Source organism: Equus quagga, chromosome 2 (assembly GCF_021613505.1).
Source record: "Equus quagga isolate Etosha38 chromosome 2, UCLA_HA_Equagga_1.0, whole genome shotgun sequence".
NCBI classification, from domain to species: domain Eukaryota; kingdom Metazoa; phylum Chordata; class Mammalia; order Perissodactyla; family Equidae; genus Equus; species Equus quagga.
The window spans coordinates 148,725,825-148,742,308 of record NC_060268.1 but is presented as its reverse complement, the minus strand read 5'-3'; the positions used below and the strand labels follow the sequence as shown (position 1 = coordinate 148,742,308).

Genomic DNA, 16,484 nt, shown 5'->3' with positions numbered 1-16,484 from the left:
TGCAACTTCCTGTGAATTTATAATTATTTCAAATTTAAAATTTTTTTAATTATTTATAATAGCAACAAAAACATAAAATACTTAGGAATGAATTTAACCAGAGATAAAAAAGACCTGTAGACAAAAAACTACAAAACAGTGCCAAGAGAAATTAAAGACCTTGTTCATAGGTTAGGAAACTCAATATTATTAAGATGTCGGCTCTCTCCAGTGTGACTTACAGACTGAGTGTAATCACAATCAAAATCCTGGTAGGCTGTTTTTTCTTTTAGAAATTGGTAAGCTGACTCCAAAATTCATATGGTTATACAAAGGACTTAAGACTAGCCAGAACAGTCTTACATAAAAAAAACAAAAGTTGAAGGACTTAAACTACCGGATCTTAGGACTTACTGTAAAGCTACAGTAATTAAGACATTGCAGTATTGGCATAAGGAGAGACAAAAAAAATCAGTAGAATAGATAAGAGTCCAGAAATAGGCCCACCACATATATGGTCAATTAATTCCTTTTTTTTTTTTTTGGTAAAAAATGCATAACATAAAATTTACCATCTTAACCATTTTTAAGTGTACAATTCAGTAGTGTTAAGTGTATTTGTTTGTTGTGAGACAGATCTCCAGAACTTTTCATCTTGTAAAAATGAAACTATACCCATTAAACAACAACTCTTCCCAACTCCCTACCCCCCCCCCCCCAATCATCCCCTGGTAACCACCATTTTACTTTCTGTTTCTGTGAATTTGACTACTGAGATACCTAATAGAAGTGGAATCGTACTTGTCTTTATTTCACTTAACATAATATCCTTAAGGTTCATCAATGTTGTAGCATGTGACAGAATTTCTTTCCTTCTTAGTGCTGAATGATACTCCATTGTGTGTATATACCACTTTTCTATATCCATTCATCCTTGGTCAACTGATTTTTTTGACAAAGGCACCAACATAATTATATTGGGAAAGGAAAGTCTTTCCAACAAATGGTGCTCTTCCACTAGCTGCATAGCCATATGGGAAAAGATGAAATTTGATCTTTACCTTACATCTTTCACGGAAATTAATTTGAGATAGATCATAGACCTAGGTGTAAAAGCTAAAACTGTAAAACTTGTAGAAGAAAACATAGGAAAATAAAAACCTTGAAATAGGCAAAGATTTTTTAGAACATAAAAAGCAGTAACTATTAAAGAAAAAACATTGATAAATTATACTTCATCAAGACTGAAAACTTCTGTTCATAAGGTGATTTGTGCATTTGCTTACATGATTAAGATATGTGGAAGAAAAGTACTCAGAACACACAGTAAATCATTTTAGGCTTTTATATTCTGAAAAAAAATCGACCTAAATCCTGTTGAATTTTATTCTATCTCTTCTAAAAACAAAACCACCTATCAACACAAGGAGAAACAGCTTTAAACTTAATAATAGAACTCACTAGACAATTGTTAAGATTCCTTCCAGTGACTAGTTATGTGTGGCTTTGTCACCTACTAGTCATGAGATCTTGGACAGATCGCTTTTTTCTTCAACCAGTGTTTATTGAATAACTAATGTGAAACCTCAGAATTCGTCACCCTGCAAAGGGGACATGTGAAAAGTTTTTATATAATGTCATGCACACTGCCTCTCATTTAATATTTCCTTGAAACTTGCCCATCTGCAATATGGTGATAGTACTTTATTTTTTTATCTGATGCAAAATGATTTAGCAAAATTGAAAAGTGTTGTACAAGTACAAGGTAATGCTATTTAAGATTATATCACATATTAAGGATAAGCTTTTTTGGTAAGAAAAACGATGATTTAAATTATGTTCATACAATTCTTGCTGCCAGTGATTTGACCTAGCAACACTTTGTAGGAGTGAATTTGCAGGAGCATTCATTTTACTTTTGTTTAAATTGTCTGTTTCTAAATTTGATATCTTATGCAGTTAGAGTTGAGAACTTCTTTTTCTGTCTGCCCTCACCTTTAAAGAAGAAGTGCTGCTTCTCTGTAGGATTGGTCTCTGTGGCTGGTATAATTGTAACTGTGGCAGATCGGTGATACAGTGCAGAACAGTCTGGGATCATAGTGCCAGCTACCAGGCCAGACTGGGGTTGCTCACGGATAAGAATACTTTCTTTGATACCTACTGAGACAAGTTTAACTTGCAACCAAGTAGGAAAATAAACAGGAAAATCCTTCTGGATGAGAGGAACCTTAAAGGTCATTTAATCCAACTTCTGTCAGGTATATATCCCTTCTGCAGTATCTCCAACAAGTAGTTACCAGCTTAAAGCCCTCCAAGGATGGGGAGCTCATTAAATGCATAGGTGGTCAGTTCCATTTTTGCCAGTCCTAATTGTTAGGAAGTTCTTTTGAATGTTGAGACTTAATTTACCTGTTACTACTCTGTCAGCAGCATCAACCTGCCTCCTTCGATCCTATCATTTGTTGCCCATTTCACCGTATTAAACCTACAAACACAGCTGTAGGTTGCCGCATGCCTTGCTTAAGTCATAAGTAAATCCATTCGTTTAGGAGGAGTTATTCTTGGTGAATCCATGCAGGTCCTAATGATAACTGTCTTCTTGTCTAAATGTTTGACAGTCTGACAGTCGACTGTAGAATTTTGTCAGGGGTCAAGGCCTAATCCACTGGTTCATCGTTTTTAGGTTATACTCCTTTCCCTTTCTGAAAATCAGAGCGATTGCCCATCTCCAGTCATCTAACTCTTCTGTCCTCCAGTAGTTCTAAAAGGTGACGGGCAGTGATCCTACTAGGACGTGTTAGTTGCCCAAGCATCAGAGAATGTTACTCATCTGTGTTGGAGTATGAGTTCATTTGAATCACTTGGCTGGCTCACTCACCCATCCTGGGCTTCAGTTCCCTTCTTTCGTTGTTTGGTCTACCTTTGCAGTTTAAAGACCTATGCCTCTGTCAAAGACAGTGTAAATTAGAGATCCGTAGTCCTGTCGTTTGCTGACTTGAGATGAGCATATCACATTTTGCTTTGGGTCATGTGTCGTATTGGATTCTGAGTTCCTCTGGGTAGGAACTGTTTTTATCTTTCCGAGAATTCAGGCTGGTAAGGGCTCAGTAAAAGTTGATTGAATACTGTAAGCTTTTAGCCTAAAATTTCTTGATTCCTTCTTACTTTAAGAAACCCTTCAAAAAAAATGTTTTTAGCATTTTTCATAAACTTGAATTTCTTCAGCACTTTAGCTTTCCTATCACTGTTCTTTAAGCTTGATTTTGAGTCTCGTCAGTAGATTTTTTTGCATCTTCTTTCTTCTTTTGTGTGTATCTTTTAAAAATATGATTTAATATCATGATATTGTAGAATTCTACTAGTGGAAAGATAGAGTTCATCTAGTTTGAATCCCTATTTAAAAAGTAATGAAACTGAAGCCGAGAGACTTGCCTAATTTAGATCTTAACTGTGATTTTGGCCAGATCTCAAAGAAAGTGAGTCACAGTATCGACCAGAATCCAAGTGTCTGATGCCAGGTCTGTGCCCTGTCCACTAATTCTGTTTTAATTCATCACAATTACCAATGAAGCCTCTACTCATTCTTGGGCATCTTCCCCCTTTTCTCTCTCGGAGACTCTTTGCAAAAGTCTTGTAAGAATTCATTTCTTGGGAACCTCTTGCCTTTTAATGTCTGTAGTCAGTATACTTACTGTTTCTGAATGAATTCCATCTGGCTCCAACAGCTATTCATTCCCGTGAGCATTTCTCAATGGCTGACCTGACGTCAACAGTCAGCATGCATCCTAACCCACAGTTTCTTTTTCTCACTGTTTTAAGTTTCAGTGTGAGAAAAAAAGTTCATTGTCTCTTATTTCTAAGGATCATGTCAGTACCATATCAGCAGCCAATTCTTTGTGGACAGAAAGTAAAGAATAGCATTGCCACATACGTACACATGTACACACACATTTAAGAAAAAACTCATCAAGACTACTTTTTTAGTATAATTAGATTTCCAGCTGATTGCCTAAGAGGCTATAATATCTGTGCCAGTTTCTTTCAACTGCCTGCAGTTAAATATGCTGCAGCTGTCTGTGGTGTGCTGCAATTATCGTGCCTTGTCTTTTCTTCTCTCCTAATTCAAGTGCTCTTGTGTTTCCCCATTCTGGTTCATAGATTTCTCCATAGGTTTGACATGTGTTTACTTTGTCTCTATTGTTATTCTCCTTCTCTACCTTTTATAATTTATTTTTTAATACATACTGTTCCATTGTATATTTCAATTTTGAATTCCTCAGTGTTACACTAACTCTTGGTCTCCAAAAGTCTCTCTTTTTGTTAGGCCAATATTTGATATTTCATAGTTTGAGGAGCTATGTTTATCTACTTCATATTTACTTCCTTATGATAACATTTCAGATGTTACCCATACACTTTACTTTGGTCTGTAACTATCTAAATCCCTTAGGATCGTACCTGACAATCTCCCTTCTTCCCCACCTTTTTAAACCTGAGCATTACTGGACAGCCTCCAGTGTCTGCTGCTTTCTGTCATATAGTGGTCCTCCAAAACATTTGTCACCTTTCCCTGAGATTTTTCATGTTCTCTCTCAGAATTCACTTTAAAATTTTCTTGTTTCAAAGGGCAAGTCCACTGCCAAATGAATGCTTCAGTCTTCACAAGTTGTAATCGGTCCCTTGCCCATTATTCTGATGCATGGGGTGTCATTCAGGTAAACCAAAGCCATCTATGTAACAGACTTTCCCAAAATCAAGTGTCTCATGGAAGACAAGGTGGGAATGCCGCCTCTCTACCAGGTTATTCCACTTCCTAACACATTTTTCAGAGGTCCCCTTGAGAATCAAGCTGTTCATTCTTTGAGAAGTCAGCAAGAGTGGAAGCAATTTCTAGGACTGAGTCTTAGCAGGCTCTGTCATGTATTGAATGAATGACCTTAAGAAACAACACATACCCTTCAGGTGGCCATGTGAGTTCTGTACACACTCTACACATATTTCTCAAAAGGGATTCTCAGACTGCCAACATGCATCACTTCTGGACATGATAACTGTTTCATCTGTTAAGCCCTGTGAGTCCTCTCTGTGTTTCTGTAGTACACATTCTTTTTTTTTTTGAGGAAGATTAGCCTTAAGCTAACATCTGCCGCCAATCCTTCTCTTTTTGCTGAGGGAGACTGGCCCTGAGCTAACATCCGTGCCCATCTTCCTCTACTTTATATGTGGGTTGCCTGCCATAGCATGGCTTGACAAGGAGTGCGTAGTTCCACACCCGAGATCTGAACCAGTGAACCCCGGGCTGCCAAAGCACAATGTGTGCACTTAACTGCTGCACCACCGGGCCGGCCCCTGTAGTACACATTCTTATTTAGCGTGTTTTCTAGAACTGGTAGTGGTCAGTGACAATTAGGCCAGAGCAGGAACACGTTGAGCTGGAAGGTTAGTCAGTCAAACTGATAGATGAGTCATATTGTTTATGATATCTACCCTAAAGCAGGTGATAACACCAAGTCCAGTTAGCCAGGTGGGATATTTTGTCTTGAATAAATAAGAAATAGACAGTGGTTCAGACAGTCAGGCATTGAAGTTGGGGAGGTCCACCGAGGAGCAGGCATTTGGAACACAGGGATTAGGATTCTGCAAATGGATGGGTGTTCAGTAGTGGGGAGTTTGGTTGCAAGTACTGGGCTTTCAGCTGTGAGGCCAACATTCAGAGGCTATAACCAAATCTCTGGGAGGACAGGTGAGAATAAGGAGGAAGAGACATGGACCTAGTTATTTGAATTGGGAGAAGTGAAGCCGTACAACGGGACTGACTTTATGGCAAGCTATCCAAGCTGTTGGCCTAGCACTCTACTATCCACAAGATTCAAAATGGAATTGGTCCCAGCCTGTGGGCTTGAGTAGTCTGCTGATGGGAGTGTAATGATTCCAACTTTGATCATGAAAAGGCAGCAGCGGCAGAAATGTCCCTGACGATCCTCCACAGGGACAGGAGTTTCATTGGTGCAGAGCGTCTTTTGCTCCTCTACTTGTAATCTTTCGTTCACTTATCTTTTGACATCATTTTACCTCCCTTCCAGTTTCTCTCCAGGGCTGTTTCTACTATGCCATCAAAGAAAGTTTTTAATGAACCAGAAGACAGAGAGCCCCCTCTTGGTCTTGCCCTCTTCTCTAGCAGCAGAAAGGCCAATGGACATGTAGTAGAGAGAGCTGATGGTAGTCTCTGGCAGGAAAAAAACAGAGCACAAACTTAGCAAGTAATAATATAAGTGTTTTTGGTTTTGGATCTCTGGATGAACCAACTAGTTTTCTTAGCCATTTGTGTTAACCCTGAGCCTGAGCGTTTCCTGGGAGGGAGTACTTTGTTTTGCCGTTTTAAGGACTATTTTTTCAACTGAACTTATTCCATTTTTTCCCTAGCTACTCTTCTTTTAAAATTTCAGTCAATAGCATACCCACAAGAGTCTTTCCTGCAAGCACTTTTTCACATTAAAAATGATGAGCTGTAACCAAAGGATAACAGAGACTCTGATCAGAAACCTCTATATATCCGTTGCCTGTTTCAGCTAACTTAAAGGACTTGCTGTATATTATAGGCCCAATTCATTCTTGGGTGTTGTTTACGTTTTCATGAGTAAGGTTCTATAAATTTATGTATACAACATGAGTTTATAGATTTTTGTTTGTTTGTTTTTTCCATCTATCTCTAGGGTTGCAGTAGTTTCCAAATCTTTTGAGGGAAAAACGGATTGCACGGAAGAGTGGTATGGAACCCAGTACAGACAAGAAGCTATACCAGATGAGGTCATTAAGGTAGAGTCAACGCATCTATGAATAAGCCTAATGTGTGAGGGACACAGAAGGACTCGAGCTCCCTAGATCAGCCCGCTCACAGCCCTGAGTGTGGAGGATGATGGCCCAGTGCTGTCTGTACCTTCCTGAGAGGAGTGAACAAGGAGATAGAGAGCTGGAGCTTAGGTTTATGCATGAAGAAATGCCACTGTGGCCACTTTCTCATGTTCTGTGATACCAGCAGGGCTGTAAAGCAGACTCCCATCCCCATGCAGTCAAAGATCATTAAAGTCCAAATACACGGAAGAGCAAAGGCACCGAGACAGGCAGGAGAGATGGGAGTAGACAGTATGAAAGCCTGATGCAGGGGCTCCAGAGAGCGCACAATCTTGCTGTGAACACAGGTGGGGGAGAAGTCTCTGGAATTCCATACTGTCTTCACTTTAGGAAGCGCTGTATTTTATGCCTCATATTGTATCATTGTTCTTTTTGTCAACACAGGGGAATTAGGATTTGTTTCAAAACGAATATGTTTAAGGATTGGCACCTGGGCTAACAACTGTTGCCAATCTTTTTTTTTTTTTTTCTGCTATATCTCCCCAAAGCCCCCCTGTACACAGTCGTATATCTTAGTTGCAGGTCCTTCTAGTTGTGGGATGTGGGACGCCGCCTCAGCGTGGCCTGATGAGCCGTGCCATGTCCGTGCCCAGGATCCGAACCCTGGGCCACCGCAGTGGAGTGCGCAAACTTAACCACTCGGCCATGGAGCCGGCCCCACGAATATCTTTAGATAGTGTTACTCCATTCATCAGTAGTCAAGATTTTGTTTGTGAGTTTTATCTACTTGTTTAGCACTTTTTCTTTTTTGGTTCTCATTGGCTGTGTAGCTTTGAGATTGTGTCGTTTATTCATGGGAAGACACCAGAAAGCCTTGCTCTGACTAGATTCTAGTTAAACTCAAGTAATGGACATTTCTTAAGTGTACTTGTGTTATCACAAAACAGAAAAAAAAAAAGAAGTAGTTTAAGAAAGAAAATCATTACTGATACTTCTGACATACACAGCACAGAAGGAGATCACTGGAACCCTTTAGCCTGTGAAAATATCCATCTTGCTAAACTGTGACGAAAGCTCATCTCCCATGAATTAGTGCTGGGTCTGAACTAATCCTAAAACAAGAGAGAACCCCTGTTCACCAAACTCTGACCATGACACACCTGCCCTGGTGGGAATTTTTTAAAAACAAATTTGTCTGGGAGCTCAGCAGTGAAATTACTTACTAAGTGTTTACCAGTCTCTACTATTCAGCCATTATGGAGACTTAAGTTGCTGCTTATAAATAATATGGCCAAGATCCCCACCATCCCACTGCCAAAGGACACAAAGGCAGGGACGAAAATAGAACAGAAGCTACAAAGCTGTGCCACATCATCTGGAGACCAAATTACTGAACCTCAGATTACTGGCAGACAGTTGCTTTTATTTTTTTTTAAATAATGAAAAGTCTTATAAATTAAAATTCAACAATCAATGGCTTGTGGTCTGTCCCGCTTAGCTTTTGGAACGAGGCCACGGAACAGATCCAGCCTGCAGGTTGTCTCAACCCTGTCCCACAATCCAGACTTAAGTTTCAACTTTGTCCTTAACCTTGTGCTCGAATTACTGGTTCACTTGAGAGTTCACGTGGTCATCTGGGAGAGGTGTGGGCCAGGCCTGAAGAAGAAATACTGAAGTGAAAGAAGCCCCCTTTAGCCTAGCTTTCAGGCTACATGCTAGTAACGCAATATAGCTGGAAGCTCAGCTCATATAAATGACCTGTAGTTTAGCAGTTGTGGGAATGTGTCCCTGTACAGATTATTCTCCACCTTTAAAGAGCTAGAGGGAACATGATCTTCATACGGACCTGTTAGCCTCTCAGTGTCCTACAGTCTCAGATTGTTCCTTCACCTCAGCTGGTCACTTTGGAGATGTGTAAAGAGGAAAGATAGATAAGTAAAAAAACTTGATTCGTACTAGAGACTCCAACTCAAGTTTCATGAAAAGTCATCAATAGATCTTGGGAGTAGCCTCTTTATATATGATGGAAAAGAATGCTGTGTGACATTTATCCCCTTAATATTTGCCTGGATAGTAAGCAGAGTGACTATTTTAAACTCTTGAATCAAACTCTAATTGCTTTTGTGTGTGTGTTTCTTATTATTTATCCAGAAATGGCAAAATGCTGACCTGAATGGGAAATTTAAACTTCCAACAAAGAATGAATTTATCCCTACGAATTTTGAGATTTTATCATTAGAAAAAGAAGCGACACCATACCCTTCTCTTATTAAGGTAACTTGTTAGAATCGGTGATTTTAAGTTTAGGGGACAGACCTGTTACATGGAAGGGACCAGAGAGATGATTTCTTACATTTGGTACTATGTTGATTTGAGGGGCTCACATCCTAAGAGGTGACGAAAGTTGCGGGGAGAATAGCTATAGAAATATTAGAAGGCTATAAATGTTAAAGCAAACAAACAAACAAAACTACTGTAAACAATGTAGAATCTAGGGAATTATTTTCTTTGCAGAAAAAAAATAGTAAGTCTGGACTGTAACCACAAATCTATTAAGATAGTGGCCTCTTTTCCATATTCACTGAAGACCCAGTAAGGAAGTAATTTTATGCTGCATCATGAAAGGTAGAGATAAGAAAGAATCTCTAAAGCCTGGAAGAGAGCATATCCAATGAAAGCTGTTGGATTTCTTGCCTTTAAAAACAATTCTCGTTTTGACAGGGTGATTATATGAAGTTAATGGAGTTATAAGCCAGTGAGAAGATGATTGAAAAGTGTTTTTTTGCTTTTCCCTTTGTCATAATGTTCTTTTCATGTCATTATTTCACATCTTGGGTAAATTGTGTAGAAAAATGAGTCAAATTATTACAGCATATCCTCTTTTTAAACTCTAAAACTAACTCTTTCCAAACTCTTCACCATACGTTTACATCTTTCTTGCTTTTTATTTTCTTCAAATGACCTAACATTCAGATTAACTCAATGAGACAAGAATTGGTGTTTAGGAACATGAAATTTAATTTATCTAAAGCAACTAATTATTAATGAGACAACCATTTTTCTTTAAAAATGATATTTTAACAAGTTACAGGTTTGGTTATTCAAAGAGAAAGATTTTTACCTCTCTTACTGTGTGTTTGTTGATTGTTTTAAATAGGCTTCCTCAGAATAAGCTAAGGAGAACATTAAACCATTGATATCTCTTGTCAGAGTTTCAGGTGGTTTCAAGTGAACATCTAAGGCTATTTTAATATAGTAGGAGTGAAGTGGAGAGACAAGGTAGTGACTTATTTGTTCATCCTTGACTGTCTTAGTTGTCCATTGCTGTGTAAAAAATTACTCCAAAATCTAGCAGCTTAAGACTACAAACATTTGTTTTATCTCTCACAATTTCTGAGGGTTGGGAATCTGAGAGTGGCTTAGTTGGGTTCTTCTGGCTCAGGGTCTTTCATGAGGTTACAGTCAAGCTGTTGGCTGGGGCTTTGGTCATCTGAAGGCTCATCTGGGGCTGGAGGACTCTTTCAAGTTCAGTTGCATAGTTGTTGGCAGGCCGTGGTTCTTCACCACGTAGGCCTCTCCTTAGATTTGCTTTGGCGTCACAGATGGCTTCCCTCAAAGTGAGTGATCCGAGAGAGAAAGTGAGTCATCAAGATGGAAGCCACAGTCTTTTATTATCTAATCTCCAAGGTATCATACCATCACTTCTGTCATATTCTGTTGGTGTTAGATAGACCAACCCTGGTCCATTGTGGGAGAGAGGACTACACAAGGGTGTGAATTCCAACAGGCAGGATTGTTGCTGCCCACCTTGGAGGCTGGCTGCCACACACCCCCAAGGACTCCTGCATCTGCCTCCTAGTGTCCAGAAGGAGAGGGACAAGACAGTTGGTATTGGTTCTCCAATCTGTCTCTTCCTCCACTGTGTCACCAGCTCCCTAACCCAGGGAAGACAGAAGAGTAATTTATCTCTGCTGCTGAAATCGGCAGTCTTCTGTCTTCAGCTTCTCCCCAAGCATGCGCCTGCCCCTCTGAGTGTGCTTCAAGGCCATGAGACGGCAGCTTCTCCAGAACAAAACTCTGAACTATTGCCTCTGTCCTACTCTTCTTGAAGAGTGGTTTGATTAAACTTTTTTGTTGAATATGCCCATATTTCCCTAACCAAATTGTTTCTCTATCACAGGATACAGCTATGAGCAAACTCTGGTTCAAACAAGATGATAAGTTTTTCTTACCGAAGGCTTGTCTCAACTTTGAATTTTTCAGGTATGTAAAATGAATCCAGCTACAAAGTTTCTTATAAAAATCAACAATTAAATTTCTAGAAGTTATCTTTGCTTCCTTGAGGACCCATGTCTAGAAATAAAAGGAATTAGCATTATTTAGCCTGGACAGGGGAAGGCTGCTGGGGTTCAGGACTGTTGTAAGAACTGAGATTATTAATTCTTCCTTCTCATTGATGAGTACACCCTTTAACTGAAATGATTTATGTTAGCTATTAGGAGGACCTTCCTAACCTTCAGGATGGTGGAATCTGGGGAGGCTATAGACTCACCCAGAAGTTTCACTGAAGAAAGATTAGATAATTCGGGGTCTTTTTTTGTTGTGACTTTGGTTTTATATTCTTGGAATTTGCCCAGGAGAAGCAGTAGTAGTTCCTGAATAGTAGTTCCTTGGGTCGCTTCTACCCCTTTAATTGTCTGGAGCCCTGGGATATTGCTTTCCCCATTCATGGCTTGGTTACTTAAAAGTGATTTAATAAAAAGGAATAAGATGTTTAGTAAAAATCTATGAATAGTGGTACGTTGCAATGATTTCTCAATATAAATCTTCAGTTCATCTCTGTCTCTTATTTATTTATGTGGGAAAGTATATCACCCAGTTCAAATTTTACTCTGAGTTTACACTTTATAATTTTATATTTCTAAAATTCAATTTGTGTGTTTATGAAATAAACCTATCATCCTGTAATAATGTGAATATGATGATCAGCTTTTTCACTAATTTTTATTCAATTGACTTGACATGAAATTAAAGCTAGATATGTTTTGGAAAAGGGAAAAAGAATCTCTAAATAGGAAGTTAATATTTCACCAACAAGTATCAAGATTGTAGGAATATAAACATTGTGTTTTTATAGCATGAGAGTCAGATTGTCTAGAGCTGTGCTGAGGTTATTTTTTTACACCAGACGTGGGTTGTCCGGGTATGGCTTATTGTTGGTAGAGAGGATCACAAAGCTGGTTTTACTTTTTGATCATTCAGAGTGATATTTTTAACCCTCTAAGCAGCTTGTCACCACTGTCCCATTTGGCCTCTGTGATTAAGACTTTCCTCACAGCACCTTTTGAGAGACTATTTGACATTTTTGACTTCTCTAAACTGCCCGGCACAGTTTTTATAATTAAAACTGTCTGCTTCCCACCACTCCCTCTCTCATGTCCTGTGTTCCTAGAGATGAACACTGTTAGGTTTCTTATGCATTCTTATGGAAGTGTTCTGTGTGTGTATATCCTTTTAATCTTTTCAGAAATAGGATTATATTGTGCGTACTTAGTTAGGGTTTTTAAAACTCCATGATCCTTATTTAAGCAGATGGCACCTGAATACAAAATAGTATTTTTTAAATTAACAAATGAACCAGAATTTAAGCATTCTGGTTGAACCACATCCTCTTTTAAAAGTTAGTTTAGGACCCTCTCCAATTCACCAGCACAGCTGAATGCATGCGGCATTTTAGGACACTTTTTGGAATTGCATTCTGAACTTGAGCCTTGTGGCATTGAGCTCCCAGATGTGGCTTTTTCTGGCTTGTCGCTGCCACCTAAGAAAAGTGTGTCGGTGCCTGTGGGGCTCAGCCCTTTCTCAGACTGTCCTTCGTTTGGATGATTTTGCTTTTTGTGAGCTGTGCCGTTAAGTTTCTGCGCCACTGTTTGCCTGAAGAAGGAAGTCGGTCGTCATGCATAACACTTTAAAAGATTCGGTGACAGAGCATTCATTTAGATTTTCCAGGTGGAAGATGTTTGTGTCGCTGTAGAATTTTCTCTTTGATTTTAATTCTCTAAGTGGCTAAGCATTTTACCCCTGTTTTTGCTTCATTATCAGCTTTGATAAAATTGTTGGCTTTGCTATCAGTACACTGGTTATATTTACCGTGCTACAGATAGAGTGAAACTTTTAATTGGCTGCCAAACAAACCAAGCAGGCACCTGCCTTAGGTCCCTTGCACTAGTTGTTTCCTCAGCCTGGAAGGTTCTCCGCCCCACCCACATATCCCCAGGGCTGGGTCCTTTGCTTCCTTCAGTTCTGGGACCGATGTCATCTTATCAGAGAGGCCTTGATTCACCATCTTATGGAAACTGGCAATCTTCCTGTCCTGCCACCACTGCTCGTCACTCCTATTCCCTTTACCCTGCTTGTTTTTCTCTGTAGCACTATCACCACCTGATATTTCATCTTTAAATTGATGATTTCTCTCCTCCAACCGGACTGTAAACTCTGTGAGGTCAGGGACTTTGTCTGATTTTCTTCTTTATTCCCAGTACCTAGAGAAGAGCCTAGCACTGTGGTAAACATGTAATACATATTTGTTGAATGAATGAGTCTTTTTCTTGCTTCTCATAAAGGTAAGCAGTGTCGTGTAGTCAAATGAGTGGGTCATTTGACTTGCATTTAAATCCTAACTCTGCTGCTACCAGCCCGTGTGACATGAGGAAAATTCCATTTCTTATTTGGGAATGAAGATTTAAATTAGGTGATCTCTGTGGTCCTCGTTAGCTCTTGCACTCTGTAATTGTTTCCTCTCTTGTTGCTCTTTCTCACTTAAGATTTTCCTATTTTAATATTTTTTCCTAGTTCTGGCTGCAGTTACATGGTAGAAATTGTCAATCATTTTACTGACAGGGCTCTGGCTTTATTGGTTTTGGGGGAAACCCAGAGATAAGCTAACATTTTCACAGGTCTCAATTTTTTGTTCATGTAATCACAGTACACAAACTGCTCAATCTCATACTCCTGTCCACCAAGGGTGTGGCATGCTTACGGGGAGAAAGAGGGCATGCAATGCTATATCAGCTCTGTCAGCCGTGCCTTCTCCTACTAGCCTAAATGTAAGCAAGTGTTTTGGCCTGCTCCCTCTGCTTACCTGCCCTGTGTTTCTAACTTGTCAGCTCTGCCACACCAGCCGGGGTAAGCAATTCCTTCTCCCTCTTCACCACCACCAGCACACATGGCGTATTTCAGGCTTCTTTCTCAGACTCTTTATTATTTGCCTCATGAGAAGAAGAGACAGACTCAAGAATTCAAACCATTATCTTCAGGAAATGATATTAATCAGTGTTGAGTTTCTTGATCCATCTCGAAAGGCCACATCACATTGGGAAGTAATAAATCAGCTATTTTACTGTCAACATTTTCTTCCAGCCCATTTGCTTATGTGGACCCCTTGCACTGTAACATGGCCTATTTGTACCTTGAGCTCCTCAAAGACTCACTCAACGAGTATGCATATGCAGCAGAGCTAGCAGGCTTGAGCTATGACCTCCAAAATACCATCTATGGGATGTATGTAAGTACCCACGCCTTAGAGCCTTCCACTCATCAACATTTTTTTGTATTGATTTGATGGAAGCATTTTTGATTGAGGGTATGAGTTTAATTTCTTTTTAAAAAATCTTTATGGCTAATCATATTTTCTCATCATTTAATTTTTAAGTTAGCTCCTATTCTGAGTACTCAGCAGTATACCATTCATATTATGCAAATTTTCCTTGATTTCTTTTTTTTTTTAACATCTTTCATCAGATTGTCATATTTTTCTCCTCAAACAAAATTGAACCCTGATTTAGGTTTAGATCTCACCCATTCTATATCTGAAGTCTTGCTCTTTGACAACAGAGAATGGAGTCTTGCTGCCATTGTAAAGCATAAGGTTGGCTATACTGTTTCCCCAGAAATTCAGATCATGAGGCTGCATATCCATACTCTTCGGTCATGTTTCTTCATTACCATGCCACTGCTTGAGGTATCAAAGCATTTCTTTTGTTTTTCTTTTTGTTAGTCGCTACATTTATGCTGATCCTCTCCATTGCAACATGACATACCTGTTTATCAGGTTATTGAAGGATGATTTAAAAGAGTATACATATGCAGCACGCCTCTCAGGTTTGAGCTATGGCATTGCATCAGGGATGAATGCAATACTTGTAAGTAAAATGAAAACCAAAGAAAAGGCACCACACTGTTTAAGCATTATGTTGAGCTTGGGAAAACTATTAACTTCTGCATTTTTAAACAAGAAGATTGATGGTTTTTTCCTTGCACCCTTTTAATGATTCAAGAACCCAAATTAGTATTAGTTCCACTAATGAATGATTTAGTAGCATCTAGTGCATCTTGTGAACATGTATGTGTGCTACATTTACTTGCATGTTCTGCTTGAAATGTTTAACATGTTAATCCTGAAAGCGTGTTGTTCTTTCCATGTATTTGGGTATATTAACAGCTGTAAGTGAAAGATACCCATAGTTATTGTGGTGCTTGAATTTTACTTATATATAAGCTTCCTTTATTTCTGCTGACAGGAGTAGAAAGTTCCTGTGTCCAAATACATCTGACATTTTCATTTAATTTATTTCGTAGCATGCATCATTAACTACTTTTAAGTGTTTTAAAATAAGCATTATTAAAACTATCCTAAGAAATAACTAGATCCTTTCTCTTGAAACTGTTTCTGATATGTTTTCAAACTGATATCTCATTCCCAAATTAACATCCCTTTTATGGCACACATTCATCTTCACTTTTCTTGAAAATATTGTATGTTTTAGTAACAACTAAAATGAGAGCATGTGCTGTGTACTCCTCTTTATAAATTCTTATAGAAAAGATTTTAGGGTTTTTAAGCTTTGTTTATTTTGCAATGACTTTTTGTCTTCACAGAAGTAAATTTTCTGGTAGCTTTTGTTTAATGTATAAGAGTCTGTACAACCTAACCATTCTCATGGTCCATGGAAGTTTGAAGTTCAGAAATCAAAATAAACTCCAAATAGAAAAGTAGTAATCTGTTGTTTATTTTTCACTATTGAGTTTTAGTAGAATATTACAATTAAAATAAATAATTTTTATTTGTGACAAAATGGGCTTTCTGCTAGTTGTCAGTCCAGTTCCCATGGTATGTGATGTGCTCTCTGTGGCCAGTGACCTTCCCTCCTGCTGAGGTTCTTGCCTGTCAGTTTGTATAAGGTAGAGGCTTTCCTAGACATTCTAGTTAAAGTGTGTCCTCTACTGCTGTGGGTGCCACCATGTGGAAATAGAGTAATAGGCATCCCCCACTTTTCAAAAATGTTACACTTTCAGGGACTATTAAAGTAAATTATCCAAAGACAAAATCCTGATGGTACACACAGTGTGTCCTCACTACACATCTGTTTTGCCATTGGCTTTTGGTCCATCAGCCGAACTCATCAAATAAGCAAGTAGTGAGACGTATGGAGCAAGTGGTGAGACATATGGATGCTTACTGCGCAACATTGAATGACAAAAGTGGCAAAATGCTGTATAATAAAAAACTAGGGCTGCCTAATTTCTCCAAAGATGATTTTTTAAATATAAACAACTTTGGGACTTATCCAATAGTTTTCTAGATGTTACTCCCC

The 16,484-nt window shown here is 38.8% G+C and overlaps 1 protein-coding gene across 4 annotated transcripts in view; it reads left to right on the top strand.

Annotated features, from left to right (window-relative positions):
- IDE (insulin degrading enzyme) overlaps positions 1-16,484 on the top strand; it is a 101,653-nt gene that overhangs the window by 63,160 nt on the left and 22,009 nt on the right. For 3 of the 4 annotated variants that reach the window (XM_046652380.1, XM_046652383.1, XM_046652384.1), the window contains exons 12-15: positions 6,693-6,795; positions 8,983-9,105; positions 11,012-11,094; positions 14,251-14,395. In XM_046652380.1, the coding sequence (XP_046508336.1) occupies positions 6,693-6,795; positions 8,983-9,105; positions 11,012-11,094; positions 14,251-14,395 (454 nt within the window). Of the gene's footprint in view, positions 1-6,692; positions 6,796-8,982; positions 9,106-11,011; positions 11,095-14,250; positions 14,396-14,887; positions 15,033-16,484 lie in introns of all 4 variants that reach the window. The other variant, XM_046652381.1, reaches the window with a different exon arrangement.